The sequence below is a fragment of the Hydractinia symbiolongicarpus genome, chromosome 11 (assembly GCF_029227915.1).
Source record: "Hydractinia symbiolongicarpus strain clone_291-10 chromosome 11, HSymV2.1, whole genome shotgun sequence".
Taxonomy (NCBI): Eukaryota; Metazoa; Cnidaria; class Hydrozoa; order Anthoathecata; family Hydractiniidae; genus Hydractinia; species Hydractinia symbiolongicarpus.
This window is the reverse complement of record NC_079885.1, coordinates 6,129,665-6,150,535: the sequence shown is the minus strand read 5'-3', so window position 1 is coordinate 6,150,535 and position 20,871 is coordinate 6,129,665. Positions and strand designations below refer to the sequence as shown.

At 32.6% G+C, this 20,871-nt stretch overlaps 1 protein-coding gene across 1 annotated transcript in view; it reads right to left on the bottom strand.

The window, feature by feature from the left end:
- The window catches only part of LOC130614810 (E3 ubiquitin-protein ligase RNF31-like), a 28,203-nt gene that overhangs the window by 6,903 nt on the left and 429 nt on the right, over positions 1–20,871 (bottom strand). The window contains exons 2-15 of the mRNA XM_057436267.1: positions 16,706–16,810; positions 16,100–16,479; positions 7,787–8,426; positions 7,421–7,716; positions 6,508–6,732; positions 6,163–6,354; positions 5,525–5,791; positions 4,392–4,458; positions 4,193–4,320; positions 3,879–4,076; positions 3,249–3,416; positions 1,125–1,238; positions 916–1,008; positions 420–534 (exon numbers count right to left, since the gene is read on the bottom strand). Coding sequence (XP_057292250.1) covers positions 420–534; positions 916–1,008; positions 1,125–1,238; positions 3,249–3,416; positions 3,879–4,076; positions 4,193–4,320; positions 4,392–4,458; positions 5,525–5,791; positions 6,163–6,354; positions 6,508–6,732; positions 7,421–7,716; positions 7,787–8,426; positions 16,100–16,479; positions 16,706–16,772 — 2,950 coding nt within the window. The 5' untranslated portion in view covers positions 16,773–16,810. The remainder of the gene's footprint in view (positions 1–419; positions 535–915; positions 1,009–1,124; positions 1,239–3,248; positions 3,417–3,878; positions 4,077–4,192; positions 4,321–4,391; positions 4,459–5,524; positions 5,792–6,162; positions 6,355–6,507; positions 6,733–7,420; positions 7,717–7,786; positions 8,427–16,099; positions 16,480–16,705; positions 16,811–20,871) is intronic.

Sequence of the window (20,871 nt, the reverse complement as noted above, 5' to 3'; positions counted from 1 at the left end):
GTGTTTTGAAAAAAAAATACATTTGCAGAACTTTACAAAGTTTCTGTCTTCATCATTTTAAAAAACTTTATAGTAACCAGGTAGAATAATGAACTTGAAAACAAAAGAAATTAATGCTTGGGCTGAAGCATTAAATTTGTCCAAGAATCTCAAAAAATGAGGAAAACAGAAATTAAATTGGTGTAAGGTTTTGATCTATAAGGGGTGGAATATCATAAATTATTTCATAGTTGGTTCTCCCTAAGGGTATAAATGTTATATGCATCAAAAATATTCAAATATATACATGGTAAATAGTCAAACATATGCATCGCAAATAGTCAAATATTTCATATACTAGCTACACACACACACACACATACACAACACAGACTTAACTACATTTTAGATGTAAATGCAAAAAGAATTTCAAAACCAACCTAAACCGTTCTTGGCCAACAATGCAGCAACACCCGCTTGTTGCAATTCCGGGTCATTTGCTGCTTTCCATGCCCGAAACCTTTCACATGTTAAAGATTCATGCTGCTCTTCCCACTGTATGTAACAAAAACAACTCACACACAAACAAACAAAACCAACAGTATGCATACACAAGTGCACATATGCATAAAAGCAGGAATAAGTATAGCACGCAGTTTGTGCAGAAACTAAATGTCATTCTACGACAAAAATTTTAACATTCACCATACATTAGTGTCACAGTTACATCATCAACATGGTGGCCATCCAGTACATTCCTGCAATTTTTCAGAAGTCTTAAAGCTTTTAACATCCGGGGTAAACTGATTCGACAAAAAAGGTAAACTGAAATAATAACCTGAATAATTGATCTAGCAAAATTATTTTCCATTTTTGCAAGACTATATATCACTTCCAGGAGTATAAGACTTTCTAGAATCAGGAATGATTTTTTACCTTCTCCTTACACTTAAAGCAAGTGCGTAGTTGACACTTATTACAAGTCATTCTGATTTGATTAAGATCATCCCACAAAAACCCATTTCCGCACTAAAACAGAAAGAAACACTGTCACACAATATTGTTATGAAACCAGTCTGAAAAATAAGTATTTTGAAACCAGTGCATAATTAAGATTAAATTCATTGCTTTTTAGCTTCACTTACGTGAGCGCACCAACGAAAGTTTTTTTCTTTCAGTAAAAAAAAGTCTCTTAATTTTGTGTCAAACGTTTCATATATCTTCTCTTGTAACTGTCCTTCTTTAACAAGATGTTTGATCTAAATTTTAAAAAGGTTTTAGTTGTGATTTAAAAACAAACAAACAAATTAACAATAATTTAGTCTGCAGTTTAAATTTATTCTCCCATATCAGATAAAATGTTCAACGTAAACGTCATAGCAAAAAAATATGTCGCATATTTATTTTCGTAAGGTGTGTTTACTGGATAGTTTTTTATAATACAAGTGATATGTTTAGCAAAACTATTTTTGTTCTCATGATAGAGCTTAGTAACCTAGTCAAATATTGACTTAAATGAAAACTATTTGTTTCTCCAAATAAAACTAAAAATAAGCTATACCACACAGTTGACTAAAAACTATCCTGATTAAGCTCAGATGTGTATTAAACAAAAGTAGAAAATATATGTGGTGACAACAAGGTTAAAAATCTCAAAAAAATCTCACTGCTAGTTTAAATCTGCAAGGTAGGAATATAGTAGAAGAAAACAGCAGGATGATCAGAATTTGTTTCAAAAAAAAGAGAATTTTAGAGGATTATAATACAGATCTTGCACTGAATTTAAAGGATTTTTTTTTTGCAAAATTGAAAAATTTTGAAGAAAAATAAAGGATTATAGTGGAACAACCTTATTTTATTTCTTAGGTTTTCCTAAGTATATGAATTTCTGATGTCAAGAACAAATCTGTTTTTAGGAAAGTATTATTTACTTTATATAAATATATAAATCATTAAAAAACATTTAAAATAAAGCTTTTGATAAGACACGTATTGTTAACATGAAGGATAGAACTAACAGTTTATATCACCATAACAAATGTAGTATCTCTGTAACATATAACCCTATAACAGTAAAGAAGTTAGAGAGGAGATTTGTTTTTTTTAAAAAAAGGACTTCAGAGGAGGCGTGGCCACCCTGGACAGTCTTTAAAAATGTGATATTATAAAACTGAGTTTAATTTTGAATGATTTGTGTAAAATAGTTTAGATTGCATCAAATTTGCCAGTCAGAAGTAAAAAAAAATTGAATTATTACTAAAAACTAGTCGATAAGGTTCGTGGAATCCACTCAGGCTGAAAAATAAATTATTTAAGGTGTTTAGCTGACGCCAGCATTGCATATACAAAAAAGAATTGGCGAAATTCAGCTTATCCGTTGCCTGTTAGAACGATGTTCAAATTAATGCATAGGATCATATGTTGTTGACGAATGCCTAAGGAAATATAAGAGTTTAAAAATTTTGCTGATGTCAGCAAAGACCCGTGAAAACACACAAAAAATGTTTTTTAGGAATTTCTATACCTGTTTCCTTCATCGTATAAATGTTAAAACGCTGATAAAAAAAATGTATACGATCATGTATCTCTGACAAACGGTTGCAGAGATATTGGGCTTTCAAGGTTTTTTAATGACGTCATCAACCCATTCATTCCGAAACGGATTCGGGGACCCATGTTTGGGAAACTTACCCAAATTGGTCCCAGGTGGTCCCTAGTTACCAACGTAGTAAAAAATCATTGACTTCGTTTCCAAGTTATTTGGCCTCAAAGTTTTTAGTGCACTGTAATGGCTTCATTTAATATAGGATATTGACGTTAAAGTAGTGAATATATGTCGCTCCGTAAAGAAAACTTAACATTTGAGACATGAGTTTTTTGGTGAAATCAAAGGAAAATGAACACATTCACTTTGCCTGTTACAGACACACAGACACGCAGACACACTCTATGTATTATTATAAGAGACTACATTCTTAGATATCATGATTCTTTTACCAACTTCATCGGAATTATAAATAATGGCACCTAATTTGGAACTCACACAAAGCAACCTAATGGACAATTCTCGAATTTACCTTTTCTATTCCCTTTGATGTGCAGCAGTTGTTTGGAAACAATTTGACAGAAAATCAACAAAATATTTGAAATCATCACCAAAAGTGTGAATTTTTTAAAACAATACCTCAAATACATAACCTGCTACTTATTTAATGATGCCATATTTGTTTGAAAGTGAGGCTCGTGAAACAATAATAACAACAATGTACCTGCTGTCCAAGATTATCAAAATAATGTGCTGGTGGTGTTTCCAAGTTTGGCTGTTGACACATTGGGCAGATGAGATGACGGATATGCTTCTCTGATAACGTGATTTTAATATAGGTAGTGTAACATTCAATGCAAAAACAACATTGGCACGAAAGGTTGACAACCAACTAAAAATAATAATAGAACTTTTGGTAAAAAATTATCACTATTTTTATTCTCCTTCTTTTTTACAATTTTATTGTTATTGTTATTCTATTTTTTTATATATTTAGGATAGCCATTTCAGTTTTAATTGCGTTAAATTTTTGGAAGGTTCAACGAATCGAGAAAATCATGCTGACAAAAATTATTACAGTTTAAGGTTTAGGGATCTAATCAAATAATCTAAGATCCTAAGCCCGCTGTAAAAATTGACAAGTGAACTTCGCGAAGTTCAAAGTGCGTATGTCTAATGAAACATTGCTTGTGGGTATAGTTTTTGAAATTAGGTATCTATTCGAAAAAAAATTGAACATGAGTGTAAATATACATTGACGATCTGTAAATGTTTATACATTCATGCTGTGGATCAATAGACCTAATTTGCCGCATGCAGGATTGACAGATTCAGTGTAAGTGAAACAGTCTACCTTATGAACAGGGTATGAGACAAAACAGGATGCACATTCGTGGTTTAAATAATTCAAACAATGCTCGTAATGTTGATTATTTTTTGCAGCTTCTATGCAGTCTTCTTCCATATATTCTTTTGTTTTCACTAGCTTCATGCAGTTCATTGCTCTGCCAAGAGTTAAACCATGCTCACCTATCAACATTCGATATTTTACCTGGCATGTGGAAGAAAAATTCAGAAAGAAATTTACCGCAACAACAATTCAATGTGAAGAAAAACATGTAAACAGCGAAAAAAAGAAAAATAGAAAAACTTTATTATTTTACAAACCTCAATTGGGAGTGTTTCATCATTAAGTTTCTCATAAAACACATTAGGTTGACTTTTTGACCATATCCTTTCACGAAATCGTTCCAACCGTTCATTGATAAGTATTAGTCTCGCCTTTTTAACATCGCCTGCAAGTAAACAATATGTGTCACAACTAAAAATGTGGCATCTGAAAATTTTTTGAACCTATACAACCTACCATTTGATTTGTGTAAGGCATTTAAAATATTTTTATTTTGAAAAGCTTCTTCATTTAATTTTGCAACCTAAAAAATATCAAAACACAACACAGCATATATAATAATATCCAACACAGCATATATACATTATTGTTCAACACAACATATATAATATTGTTCAACGCAGCATACATAATAATGATACTAGTCGGTAGCCCTTAGAAAATTCTATGGGGATCACCCTATATATTTCCTGCATCGCTATTTTGTGCATTTTTGCTAATCTGTTAATATGATGTAATGAACAGGACAGGGGTTATTACTATGATTTTAGGTGTCGTTATAATGGCACAGTTTTGAAATTGGCTTAGTGACAGACAGTGAGTATTATAACATAGATAAACAATCTTCAATATATATATACTACCTATAGATGACCATCTTATATGCATCATCTTTGAAACAGTGTACACATAAATATAACCTCTTACATTATATACTATATAGTATATGCAACTAAACTAAAATTTTCAAGGTTGTTCTTTTTTTATTTAGGTCGACTACTAAATATGTTCTGTAAGCTTAAAGGCTACATCTGCCATGCGCTTCAAAAAAACATGTTTATAGTACATATTACTCTCTTTAGATTTATACAAACCTTAAATATGCACCAGTTTATCATGTGCTATGTGACATATGCACCTCCGCGTATATAAACCACCTGATTTGAGCAACACCACGCAACTGTACCACCTTGTATATATATGCACCACATCAAATATAGAAATCTGTCACGCACATTTTCACGGCACTTTTTTTTACAAAACTGCTCCATAATACCAATAACACATTTTTAATTACTACATTTAATATTTTCAAAAGAACCTCTGTAAAACATAGATAATTAAAACTGATATTACAACTTATTGTGATTTGAATAATTGGCCATCTTGTCAATCAACGAGGAAATTATTTTTTAAAAATCAGACAATGTTTTACTTGCATTCACTTGCATATTTGTAATTCAATCATTCACGCATGTTTACAACGCATGCCGCATATCACATTCAGATTATACTGTATGTATTAACCTCTTACGTTCACAACCTCACAAATTTCACTACATTGTATATGATTAAGAAATCATGCCTACCTTCCATCTCCTCTCTTCTATATACAACTGCACGGCTCTTTCTTTCTTTCCTTCACTTGATAACAACATTTTTTTACCTTCTTCAAAACTTAACAAACCAATAGTTTCATCTTTGCTTAGTAAGTCAGTGCAAAGTGAAACAACCTCATTAATCAAAGCAAGCCAGTCTTGTTTCAACCAATTAAGTACGTTTTGTTCTGTACGCTCGTTAACAAATTGGGTAGCAAGATAGCATTCATCGACAGAAAAACCATTTTTTTCGGCACACTATATGAAAGGATAATTTAAATGGATTAACTTATGCAAAAATATTTTTATCAATTTGTAAGTAGGAGTAACACATAATGCCTTTTTCTAACAGTTGAAAACATCAAATCATCTTTACATGCATAGGTCAGAGCACCTAATTTACAATTTGTCTCAGCACTTGTGATATTTAAATCAGTTCAGTGATTTAGAACCACTTCGATTATTGGAACTGTCTATTATTGTTGAAGGAAAAGTAAGAAATTTTTTTCTGATTTTTCATTTTTTTCAGCATTTTATAGACTTTTACTCATATTCCAAATATCCTGATTGTTACTGGCTTTACAAATTGAGTAAACAATCAAAACAATCAAATCAGCATGCAGTCTAACCTTCATTAAGGACACCAAAAGTTGAGCATTTTGCTGCATTTCTTTCTGCTTTGCTATTGCTTCCTCTCGAAGTTGGCATTCACGTAGATATTGGTGTTCTCTTTCCTGTCTTTTTCGCAATTCCATTTTTTCTCGAGCTTCCTCCAGCATTGGTGATATTGGAGATTGTGATTGTTTAAGAAAAATACCACTCTTTAAGTAAAAAAAAATTAATGTCAGTCATTACTTGCTACAATATGAGGTATTATTCACATTCAAGAAGTTTCATATTATCAGATCAAACCAATTACTCTCCAAAGGTGAATTTTCACATTTGTAAATATTTTGGTCTTAAAAGAGCTTAACCTGCTTATAATCAGAAACTGTAGTTGGAGCACTTTTTGTTGGCATTTGTAAAGCAGCATTTATTTTCTCTTTTTCTGCAGTTTCTTTTTTGTCGACTAATATATATTGCCCAATATCTTTCTGCTCATATGGAGAATCCGGTATTGAATGTTTACTAGTAGGTATGGTACCATCTTGTTTTTGATCTTTTTTGTCAGCAGCTTGGTTGACAAGGTCAGAACTTTTCTAAAGGAAATTGAACACATTAAAAAATGATACAAGTTTGGGAGTTAAAAACTTTTTTCTAGCACATTTCTGTTTATATGTTTTATTTCACATAAACAGGGAAGACACGGTACTTGCTCCTGGTGACGGTTGTTTACGCAAACTGATCATTCTCGTTGTTTTGACAGTCTACACTTATCATTTTTACATCTGTTAAGCGGCAACATAAGAAAAATGTAATCTTTCAACACTTTTTTGACACAATTTAGGAGTTGTTGTGATACATGTTGTGAGGTGTGTTGTGAGATGCTTTAGTTAAGGTTTACTTTGAAATGTTACAAATAAGCAAAACAAATTTTTGGCATGTGCAATTAGTTTGTTATCAGTTCAACGTAATTCTTGACAACACACAGCAATGGAAATGCTGACATGCTACATGCACATTGACAAATTTTTTAAATTAGAAAGGCGGCAGGTAAATTAGTATAATAAAAAAATACAAAAAAATAAAATAAAAACTAAAGAATGAATTTTTATGATTATTCATTGTTATAGGAAGATAATGATGATGATATACAGAGGTCGACTAAGTATTTTATGATTTTTTATATCTGCGAAAACAAGAAATATTTATCTTCAAACAAAAACATGGAAATTGGATATCATTTTTTAATAATAAACAATGATGTACTTGTGACAAAATACCCACATTAAATTGTTCAGCATCTGTATGTTTCATATCAACAGAACTTTTCCAACTTGTGCGGTCACACACCCCACAAACAGTTGTATCAAAAGGGTTCATAAAAGTACAGTGTACGCACTGCCACATTTGATCTAACTTTTTTTCCCCAGATTGAGCATTTCCTTTCGTTATTTGCATTGCATCGATTGCTTTTGAGGGCTTTTTTTCAACCAGAGGAACTCCGCATTCAGAACAGAATTTGGCTTTAAAGTCACAAACTGTTTGACACTTAGAACATTTCTTTTCCAACACGTTTATACCTAGAAAAGAAACACAACTGAGAAACATGGATATATGATTTTCTTTAAAAAAGGTTGTGTTGAAACATACCTGAAGCCTGTTCATTGGGAATTGATACCTTAATCGGCTTTGTCAAATCAGAGGGAAAATTGTAACCATAACCAGGTGTGGTCATCTCTGACATCGCATTTGCCTTTCTGTCAAAATTATCTGACAGAATAGGTTTATTAAGTGCAAGTGCTACTTTGCTCTGGCTTCCAAAAGAATCAGAATTCTTATTACTTCCCAATGACTCGTAGGCAAGATTCTTTCTAATTTCATCTCTGCCTATGCCTTCTGCATTAAAACCATGTTCCATAAAAATCAATGGTATTTTATACTGTAACATTTTAATATTGGGATGTCGGCCTGTAAGTATAGCTTCTACCTCGAACTTTGCAATAGTTAAATCTACAGCCAGATTCTGTACCAATTTCTCCTTTGGTTGCATATTTAAAGGAAATGCAACACCAATAAGGTTACCGTTTTCCTCTGTTATGCTTTCAGTGTAACCAAGAGTACGAAAAATGTTCATATGGCCTTCTAGAAACTTTATTTTTTCTTTAAACACAATTGTTGTAAACTGAACAGTTCTCCATGACAAGTGTCGATTTTGAACTGGTTTTAGGAGGTTGGATGCATATTTTTCCAAAATATTGAATGCCTGAGGTATTTTTGTTGGAATACAGCGCTAAAAATTAAATAAGAATAGCAAGGTACATACACAACTTTCAATGCATATGATAGTAGATAAAGCTTCAACATAAATTTGTAGAGATTCAACCGTATAACATGACAGAAATTAAATTAGACAGGCTGATTTTACAAATTTTACAAGAATGTAGCATGCAAGCATATACAAATCTTCCTAGAAAGACTTGTATGCCATTTATCAATATCAGTTTGCAGTAACTGTAATAAAGATAAGTGAATATTCCTCTTTTGTGATGTCAGTTTTTTATGGTTAAGAACTTTTGTTGTCTACCTTTAATTTTTTCCAAAGCAAAGCAAATCCATTAGTTTTGGACTTATTGTTTAATGATGTCATAAAAACCTTTTTAACTCAGATAACTCTTAAACTTCCTTTGAAAGGTATAATCTTTAAATGCTGTTTTAACCCTATTCCAACTGGGCTTTTAAGTGCTCTCAATCGCTGGGGGGATCATTTGGTCCCCCCTATGTATCTTTTGCTGGAGAAAGGCTAATTACTTCAAATTTGGTAGGGAGTGAGTATTTGATAAATAACATCAATTTGATTAAAAAATCATGATGATGTCATTATTTTTAAGATGCCATTATCAAAACCCCTCAAATTGGACTCTTGGACTTAATCAAATGACGGAATTGATTTCATTAGCTACGGCTCTATTTTTTTTAGTTTTGTTATTTGTTGTTTAAACAATTCAAAAAACTATTTATTTCGGGGATGTCACGCATATTGTGATGTCATTGTCATCGATAAAAAGGACAAAATTTCCCTTTATAGAAAATCAACATACGTTGATAAAAAGATAATTATTTGACTTCGCTGACGGTAAAAACTAAGTAGATATATAAAATCTCCGTAAATTTTGCAAAAAATGATATATATAATAGTATTATATTTCATTTTTTTATCAACTGATTGTCTTTTTTCCATGATAACAGATGACAATGGATTAGTGACATGAATATGTACCCAAAATGAGTAAATGTCATATTTGAGTATGTTTTTCCATTACATATTTTAAAACAATAGTAAAAGTATTAAAATTGATTTATTTCAGCCAAATTAAAAATATATATACTTTTTGGATTTTGACAACCTCAATAAATTGAATGAATGCTGAAGGTGAGCACAATTTTTTCCAATAAAATTACAGCAAAATATTGCTAAATAAATTTTAGAAAAAGTCAGAAAATTTCAGGGCCATATCATAATCCTATAAAAAGTTATGCAATAAAAACCGGTTTGGATAGGGTTAAAATTTACAGCCAAAAGAAGATTATACCTGCTCCCCACTCACCCCTACCCAGCCAAAATATTTACCCACCCCCTCCACACAGCCAAATTATTCACCCACCATCACCAATTAAAAAATACTTTAGCAGTAATCAACTAGCTTTGAGTAGGAAAAACCTCTTAAATAATAAAGAAGAATATATATTTCTGTTTTACATAATGTGAAAAATTTAAATTTTCATAGATAAATTGTTTTTATAGAGCTCACAGATAAATGAAAATAAAATGAAAAAATAAGGTTTTAAAAATGTACATGTGGTTTATTAAACTGGATGATAAGAAAAAACACAAAAGACTAATAGCAAAAAAAAAATTAAAAAGATTAATAGCAAAAACTTCAAGTCAGTCTATTGAATAAACATATATACTAAAAATGTAGGTGTGCTAAATGTAAGTTAAATAAAAAACCTTGAATGATTAAAATTGCAAAGAAATGTTTTTGTTTAGCTTCAGTTACAGATCTACTGTCAGCCACAATGACATTGAAGAGAACATAAGGAACTTTCATATTCTTCCTCATCTTAGTTTTAGGCAATCTTCCAAAAATGGATATAGTTTGGCTCAAATTTTGTTTTTTCTCTCACCGTCTTTTAGTCAGTTCAACTTGACTTTCAGAATGATCACACAACAAATTTGTCATCTTGTATGATTAATTTACCACATTTTTCTTAACATTTTAATATCTATTTCAGCAAATTAACCCTCAAATGCAGCTGGAATTAGTAAGCAAATGCCAAACTACTGTTAGGTGTTGCAAGCATTTTTTTTCCAGCCCAGCATTCACCTCGGACACCATCAGCAAAAAATTAGGAGGCCTGGGATGAGCAAACAAGTGTCATTTTTTCAAAAAAAATTTATGTTAATCAATTCACCTTTATAATATCTTTGCATTGATAAAGTTTGAAAGCATATCCCTTAACAGGTCTAAAATTACTGATGACAGAAAAAATCAAAATTTGCTTTTACTTAAATATGATATCATAATTCATGCAACATATTAAATCTGAAATTCTTTAAATGTGAATATCTTGAAAACAAAAAGAGCTTTTTGAAAAATTGAAAGACTTGTAAAACAAACTACTAACATTAGTTTCTGTGCTTGGGGGCGAGTGAGTACATAATATTAGGGTGGTGGTGAGTAGGTATGGGTGGGTAAATATGTTGGCTGAATAGGTTGAGTGGGGGCGTTTGAGTAAATATTATGAAATATGATAAGAACGACGATCAATAAGAAGCAAGCAATCATTCTTGCATACAAAAAGATGCGCCCATCTGAGAATAACAGGCCATTTTGTAAGATTGTAAGTGCGCATACACCACCATCATCATTCTCGGCTTAACGTTCGTTTTCCATGCTAGCATGGGTTGGATAGGGTATATTAATGACCCTCTTCCAATCTGATCTAGACTGTGTTAGATCTAAACTCAACTTCCTCTGTATCAAGTCTGTCCTTATAACCTTCTGCCAAGTCTTTCTCGGTCTGCCTCTGGGCTTTGCCCCAGGAACTATGAAGTCTCTACACTTTCTTACCCAATTATCCTCCTCCATTCTTTCCAAGTGCCCCAGCCAGTTTAATCTTCTTATCTGGATAACATCTTCAATTCTACGGAGATTTAGCCTGCTTCTTAGCTCATCTGAACTCTTTCTGTCTCTCAGACTGGCGTTACACATCCACCTAACCATTCTCATATCATTCCTTTCTAAACGATCAAGATCTTCCTGCTTCACTGCCCATGTCTCACTACCATACAACATAACACTTCTTACAAAGGCCTCATACAATCTACCTTTTACCTCAATTGACAGGACTCTGCTAGTCAAGAAAGGAAGTAACTCTCTGAACTTTTTCCAACCAAACCTATCCTGCAAGTAACACTTCTTCCAACACCCTCTTCACTGCCCAACATATCACCTAAGTAACAGAAGTTCTCAACTATCTCTAACAAGCCACTGGTGTATATCATTAAAGCTGGAAATTCTTCATTCTCTATAATCTCACCTTTGCAATGCTTGCATACAAACTGAATGTCAGCTCTCAACCTTCCACTAATACTACTGCACTTCTTATGTATCCAATGCTTGCAAGTCTGACAAAAAATTGAGTTACTACCAACCCCTTTCCTGCGAACTCCACAAGGCCACTTTCCAACTACAAAGTCACACTTGGCTGCAATGCTACTAATCATGACTTTAGACTTTGCTGTGTTTACCTTTAGCCCTTTCTCTTCTAGTCCTTTCTTCCACTTCTCAAACTTTTTAACTAATTCTTCCATCGACTCTGCTATGAGTACCAAATCATCTGCATACAATAACTCCCATGGACAACCTGTTCTGAACTCCATCGACAGCGCTTCTAAGACTAGAACAAACAACAAAGGACTAAGTACAGAACCCTGATGTACACCAACATTTACACTAAATTCATCACTAAGTGAATCGTTAATCCTGACACGACTTCTAGCATTGCTGTACATAGACTGTACCATCGTAACCAGCCACTCATCCACACCTAATTTTCTCATAGCCCACCAAATAACTTTACGTGGCACTCTAATAAAAGCTTTCTCTAAATCTACAAAGGCAAAATAGAGATTCTTTCTCTTTCCTAAATACTTTTCCTGAGGCTGTCTGAGTAAAAATATTGCATCTGTAGTGCCACGCCCTGGAACAAAACCAAATTGCATCTTATCTTTATCAATTCTTTCTCTAAGTAACTTATCAATCACTCTTTCAATAAGTTTCATTACTTGATCAACCAACTTCAAACCTCTATAGTTACCTCTGTCTAATGCATCACCTAATGCGTTACCCTTGAAACAATTCACTATTACACTCGACTGCCATTCACTCGGAATAGCACCATCCTTTATAATCTGGTTAGCAAGACTTGTAATAAGCTCAACTCCAATATATCCAGATGCTTTTACCATCTCTGCAACAATACCTGATACTCCTGCAGCCTTGCCAATATTCAATTTCCTAATAGCCTCCACTACCCATTCTGTCTTGATCTGCATAGCTGGCCCTTCTACAACATCATCAGACAAATTATCCTCATCCCAATTAAACTCAGTGTTAAGCAACCTCTGATAATGATTCTTCCAAGCTACCCTTTTCACCTCCTCTGTGCTAGCCAAAACACCTTCATCATTACGTATACACTTCTCACCTACAACATCTTGATTAGTCTTCTTCATTTGCTTTGCTATCTTGAATACCTCATTGCGCTGCTCTTCTCTTCTTAACACATCTGCAAATCTGTTTCTCTCTGCTTCTGATTTTGCCTTATACACTGCTGTACTAGCACGACACTTAGCTTCTAAGTAAATATTTTTACTACCACCTGACTTCCACTCTTTCCAAAGTTTCCTCTTTCCCTTTATACACTGGTCAACCTCATTATTCCACCACCAGGTCTGTCTATGTCTAGCTGGTTCTTTCGTCCACCCACAGATATCATCAGAAGCTTCTAGAAGACAATCCTTCAAAGTAGTCCAAGTACTTTCAACATTGTCACTATCACATTGACCATTGTGGGCTAACTGCTGAACTTTTGCACTAAATTGTCTTGCTACAATCTCTTCCTTCACCTACCAGACTTTTCGACGGGGCCTGTACTTTCCCTTGGCTTCTTTAACACTCTTCAAGATAATATCACAAACCAGAAACCTATGCTGGGAAACACACACTTCCCCTGATATAATTTTCACGTCCTTCACCACTTTCTTGTCTGACTTCCTAACCAGGAAGTAATCTATCTGTGTCTTACAATCACCTGACTCATATGTTATCAGCCTACTCTGTCTCTTACTGAATGATGTGTTGCAAACCACCATGTCCGTTGCCATTCCAAACTCAAGCAATCTCTCCCCTTCCTTATTTCTGTCCCCAAATCCATAGCCTCTATTCACACCTCTATAACCTTCAGATGACTTCCCAACATGACCATAAAATCGCTGCTCACCATGACAAGTTCAGTGTCTCCAAACTTTGATGTGACTGCTATTAACTCATCATAAAACTTATCTTTATCTTCCTCACTAAGTCCACACTGTGGAGCATAAACTGACAGAAAAGTGACAATCCTATTACCTATCAAAAACTTTATCACTATAATACGACTATTAACACGCATAACATCTATTACTTTTTCTACCCACTTCTCTGCAACGAATATGCCAACTCCTCCATATCCATCACTATTACCAATCCAAAAAAGCTTATACCTTGCCCTCCTACCTTCCACAAATCTCACTGAAGCTCCTCTCCACCTGACTTCCTGAACACAACACATATCAACAGATCTACGTTCTAACATTTCAACTACTTCACCTGCTCTACCTCTCAGAGTACCAACATTTATCTACCTTGTGATGTGATGGCTGGGTAACGGTCTGACGATGCTCACACCTGACATCTGTCCTACCGTGCGCGACACCTTCACTTCTTAGAGTTCCAGCCCGTTTACGCAGTTTGTCTGATCAACTATTCTTACGGCCATTACTAAAGAGTTTTGGCATTGTTTTACAGCTGGATGCCCTTCCTAGCGCCAAACGTTCACAGACCGGACTGGCTGTTTTTTAAAGTGACACCATAACTATGTGGCATTTCTTGGGACTTTCACAATCGCCCCTTTAAACTAAGGTATGGTGGAGGACGTTCAACTCCTCTCTTGTCTCTTAAAGAGACCCTTCACCTTAAACCACCATACCATCTTAAAAAATTGAATTTTTGCGAAGCAAAAGTAAGAACAGATTTCTTTTACCCCCATACACTAAACGGAGGCTATTGATTTGGCATCTGAGCATCTAAAGACTGTTTCATCGAAGTTCACAACCAGGAATTTAAACCCATGTATGAAAAATTGTGAGTGAAGTTGTTAGTTAAACTTTGTAACTATACTTGTTGAACAAACAATTATAATGAAAATTAAGTTACAGAAAGATTACCCACAGCGGATAACGATTTTTAACGTTACAATGCTAACAACACTTGAACGAAACATGAATTTTGTTACTGAAAATAAAATTCCGTTACTTATTATTTTTTTAATTTGTACTTAATTTATTTTATTTATTTTTCAATTTTAATTTAACTCTTATAATTTATCAATACTTTTATATTTTTTTTTTTATTTTTTTTTGTTTCTGAATGTTTGATGAAAGACTTTTTTGATGGTGTTATTTTCGTGAGATGTTAATTTTTCAAAAAGAAAATATAATGAATTAAACACACACCATTTTTTTTTCACCATACATTTTAAAATGGCTTCTTTTTCCGAACGCGTTGTCGCAGACTTCTCATTTTTGCACTATTACATTCAGCATAAATTAAATTCAAAAAGGTTCCCGGGTTTTTTTGGTAACAACGTCGCTATGAAATTATTTGTAATTATATATAATCATTCAAAAAAATGCATTTTATCTCCTTTCTATCGTCATAATTCGCTAATCAGTAATTTATACAAAAAAATCAAGGAACCTTTTGTGCATAATTTATTCAGCTTGATTTTCGTAGGTGTTATGAAAATGTGTAAGCTGAGTATGCAGAAAGATGATGGAAGTGTGAACTTTTTCTTTATGCTGAACATGCGTGCACGCGTTTAGAATTATTAACAGACAAAAGTCAGGGTTACAAGAGAAAGCTTATGCATATTCCTTATCTTTGATTTCTTTTAATGACTTTTTATACGACAACATCTATATGTATATATCGATGATGAAAGTAAACTATCTAAAAAATATTATGCATATATTTTTTTACGGTAGTTTCATATCATGCATAATGTTTACAAAAATATGCTCAACTCTTTTTGCACATATTTTCTCGAAGGTGTGAAGGATATAACACCTCTGAAAAGGATTTTTCCAGAAAAAAGGGATGCTCCAAATATTTTCATGGAATATAAAATATGTCATTCGAAAGAGAATTTTTTTTTCTATATGTCATGAATTTTTTGCAAAAAACCTAAAAAAAAATTGTTTCCTCTACAGTAACCTCAAGTAATGATTTTCATGATCAATTGTTAGTGTTGTCATTATCAATCGTCATTCAACTTTCCATAATTTATTTTACATGTAAATAAGGACTTGACTTACAATTTTTTTATATCTGGATTGGAATTTGTAGTCATAAACATTGCTGAAACTTGTACCATGCTTGTTCCCATACCAAGACAGCAACTCATGTGCAGTGTACTGGGGCAAAGGAAATTTTTTAATTTCGGGAGTGGTCAAAGAAACAACATTACTGAAGCTTTAAGCGCTTGTTTATTATGTTTTTTCTTAACTGAGCTAATCATGTAACACAGTGTATCTGTACCTAAATGTACTTTTAAAAAAGCCTGAACAACAATGTATACCTCATTTTCTTTCAGTATTTTGATTAAATCCAATATTTCATACTTTTCTTCTATCTGGCAATTTAAAGACAGAAGATTATAAACTGCATTTTGACGGGCTTCTTGAGGAGAGTTTTGCAATATCATTGTCTTGATCTGATCCCTAAAAAAACTGATCCTGTCGTTCTTAATTCCTTTATTATCTGAAACAGAACTTTTAATATCCGAATTATATCTGAATAAGTGGTCATAATCATCATTTTGAAACTGGAAGTTGCTTGAAGGTCTCCTATTCCCTTCAACACGGTTTGATGTTTGTTCAACTTGTTTTCTTGGTCTCGGAACAGGCCGAGGAACTGGCCTTGGTTTGTATATAGATGGTGCTGTACATCTTTCCATTTCTGGGGTAAAAAAGAAAGAAATTAGTTAAATTGCCCTCATAAATCAGGAATAATAAAAAAATGAATTCCATAGCTTAAATAGGACCTTTAAATGCATTATTTATTGATTATTATTATTTTCCATGCTAGTCTGTTTTCCATGGTGCTATTAAAAACTAAAGAGGCTATCCTAGGTAAATAATCATAACAAATAAAAAAAGTGTAAAGTATAAATTAATAAGATTACCTGAAGGATCAAAAGATTCCATCATTAGATCAGAGTTTAATTTATCTTTAGAATGAAAATATTCCATGATAAATTTTATGATGAAGATTATACATAAGTATCAATCTAAAAGTTGTATAAAATATGTGTGTATACACAAATAAAAATCAAATTTAAACTCAAATTTATCACAATATTTTAAAGACTAATATTGCATAGATTGTTTTCCAGTGTTTTACCATTATTGTTTTCCCTGAAGTATACAGGAAATATATTAATAAAAACAATTGTATTTTATCTTAATCTTTCAGCTTTAATTTTGAAGCAAATTCTCCAAAAGCAAATATAAAAGGCATGTCATATAAGGCGTTCGATCGCACCCGCACACCTAAAGTATACTTTACACATGTAAAATGTTGCACTCCTAAAGTGTTATTTTTATCGTATCAGGCAAAAGATTGCATGCCTCATTAATTCATTATACTTTTTCTTGATAAAGTAAAATAAGAAGAAAACAGAATAAAACACACTGTTCATATGTTTCCAGGGCTATCACGCAAATCGAATAATCAACTTTTCTTTTCTTATAAGTAGTAAAATATGCATCAATAATGTTTAGTGTATATATACAAGTTTCGTAAATGTAAATCATTGCAGCATACCGAATAGGATTGCAAAAACATAAACAGAATAAAGTTGAAAACAAACAAAAAAATTCTTAAGGGTTGTGTTATAGAGCAACACTTCTAGTGACAAGTAAAATTTTACTAGCTTGAAAGATATCAAAACAGGACTGCAGTTAAAACGTTGTTATAATTCAGTTAAAAAATATCAAAATAGGACAGTAAAAAATATCGCTGTAAAACTATCAAAAAGATAGTAATAATGCAACAATAGCCACATTCTATAATGGCTGAAGACACATTATAAAGTGTTTCAGAAATTCTAATTTTCTTACACAAAATATAAAACAATAACAAAGTTAGTTTTTTTATCATTTCCTTGAATGGATGGAAAAATAAATAAAAATGATGTTAACTTTTTATCACACTTTTCATGATTTTTGGATTTGCAAATTCGTTGCCAGTTCTTTATGAACATGTCCAATTATACTACTAAAAGTCTATTATATGTATATACTACTATTTTTATGCGTTTTTAAAGATATTTTTTTAATGCTTGTTCTCAGAGAAGTCCCCTAGAGCATAACCAGCTGTGGAAAAATAAAAATTTTCTAACATTTCTTTGAACTTTTACATAAGTTACATAGACCTTTTTAAGCTTAAACTTTTTTCACAAGAATTATCACAAAGCCATCTAAAAGATCTATTATTTAAACCAACCAAGCCAAAAACAGCCACTAAATGTTGTAACAGGGTGACAGGGTGATAAATGCAGGAATCTTGGTTTGTTCCTGTGTGGTTCTCTTTGAAGTTCTGGAGCATTTTCTTTAATATTGTCATCTTTACTATCACGGAAAAAGGATCAAATTGATTGCTAACTTCTTTTTCCACATGATATGATATGATATGAAATATGATACCATTTAATAAAGGAATCTTTTTATTAGTATCTTACTAGTCGATAAGGCTCGTGGAAGAATCCACTCCAGGCAGAAGATTAGGTTGTTTTGCAGGTTTTGCTATAACGTTAGCAGTGCATATACAAAAAAAATTTGTTTATATGTTGCCTGTAATGCGTACAGATTGGAACATTGATAAAAAAATATATAGGATCATATCTGTTCGCAACGCATAAGGAGAAAAAAGTGTTTTTGAATTTTAAAATTTAACTGACGTCAGTCAAGTCCTCAAAAGTACACAAAAAAATTCGAACTGTAAAGAAATTTGCACTGTAAAATCCACTTAGGCAGGAGCACATTTGAAAGGAGAACCGTAACTTGTATTTTGATGACGTCTGCCAGGACCTGTCATTATACAATATTTTTTTCCTGAAATTTGTTGACACCTTGCTTCCAATGTGTGGAGCTTGAAACTCTAATCAAAATAATGCATAGAATCATGAACAACACTAACAATAATAAAGTCAGAAATAACACATCTCAAATATTCACATCTTATAAAGTGATTACGTTTGATTACGTTGAAAACCTTTAATATTTTAATCTGACGTGTCAAAAAACATCACATTTATCTCTGGAAAATAGTTTATTCAGTTACATACTATCCTGTTCCCCAAAAATACAGAGTAAATTTTCAATCAACAAAGGAATTATTTTTGGAACATTTATATACGGTCTGTCCTCACAAAAGTTTACACAAAATGTAAAGAGATCGATTTTTGAGAAGCACATCCAAATCAACAAAAATCAGTTCATTTAGCATGTTATTGCCCATAAATCTTCCACAAAGAGGTTATGAAACACATCAAATTATAGAAAAATCAGGTATTTCATAAAAAATTTTTAAAAAAAGTTTTAGTCAGAAGAATTAGTAATTTTAATCACCAACACAGTTATTATAATTTTAAAATTCTCATCAAAAATGGAAAGCATACGGTTTAGTTTTCCCCAACAAAATTTTATAATACCAAATATGAAAAAGGAATTAGCTTACACAACAGCCTTCAGTGGAGCCCAATTCCACGAAAAATTGTTCTTTCAGTATATTGCATGTGGTCTTTTCCCACAAAAGTTTACACAAAATTTTAAAAAAACAGCAATTTGCAACATAAACAAAAACACAAACAACCATACCATCCTGTCATAAATTAAAATAAAGTCATAAACCCACGTAAAACCCACGTAAATTGCCAATCAAATGCTTGTTACATCATAATTCGTGCTCATAAAAGAAGAGAAGTTTGGAAACTAAGGTAGCTAGCTATAAAGTAATAAAGAAGAATACAACATAAGTCATAGAGGTTAGAACTAGCCATCATGGGATGGGGAGTAGGACTTGGAGGCCAACATTAGGTAGCTAACAGTAGCTAGGACACCCAGATAAATATACTTAAACTGGGAACACTTAGCTAAAACTAAAGCTGTAGCTATTCATGCTTAGTAAAACACATATAAAGAGAAACAATAGTAATGTAAAAGATTGTAACATTACAGTGAGTTCAACAAACCAAAGTTTCCCGTTTGCTAGTCAGTTAAGAGCTTTATGTACCATTTTGAATTTTAGGACAAATACATTAGTTATGCATCAAGGCATACATTAATTATGCAATAAAGTGTAAAGAAATAAGACTACGTAAGCAGTAAAATATAAAACTTTAACAGTTTGATGCTTTTCCTGAAAAAGGGGAGTCTGCTTGCTCCAGCGACATAAAAACCAAAGGTCTAAAAATATCAAAGTTCTTACTATTTGTAATTTCAAATTGACTTCAAACTCTAGGCTTTATTTTCTACTTCTAACTTTACTTCTAGTTCCACTTCTAACTTCCAACTTCACTTTTCTACTTCTTCACTTTGACTTTTTTCTTTTTAAATATGCTTTTTTAAACAACTTTTTTTGACTTTTTTCAAGATAAAGGGATCGTTCTTTCATGTGTTTTTTGGTGGTGAGAGGACACCATTTTTCAAAAGTTAGCTGTTAAATTTATTTTAGCAAATCAAATTGAGTCGTTTTCGTCACATGTTGTAAACAAAGTAAACCCGCTAGCAAAATGGACATAACTTTTTTAGCGACTTGAGAGAAAATTTCGGCGACTTCTAAAGAAAATGAACACATCCAAGATCGTAACATACATTTCGTATTATGTAAGATCTACTATCATGCTTCTTATAAGTTAATTTTTGAAAATTTATTTGAGAACATATGTAACATTTTTTTGAAATGGGGGGAACCATTAACTTTTTCGTATTTAGACGGTTTTCGTAACTAGGTTCAGAAAACAGTCATCCCGCCTCCCTTAAGCATGACCTTCAACAACAATAAACAGAGCTTATAAACTGCTCAATGCAAAATTCAACTATAATAGCTAGCTATGTTGAAGAGAGATGCGCATGTTTTACATAGCTAGGCTCTCTCTATATTATTTTCAGGGAGGTCATGGCTTCGTTAAGGAATCTTAGAGTACTTAATGCTCATTTTGAGCTACTCAAAGTCAATTAGGGTCTGGGTTTTGCCAGACAATACTCTGCAACAACCTCCCAATTTCCCTCACATGGCTTGGGATAACGTAGGGCTATGGTAACATTTACTTGCCTATATTTAATTGTC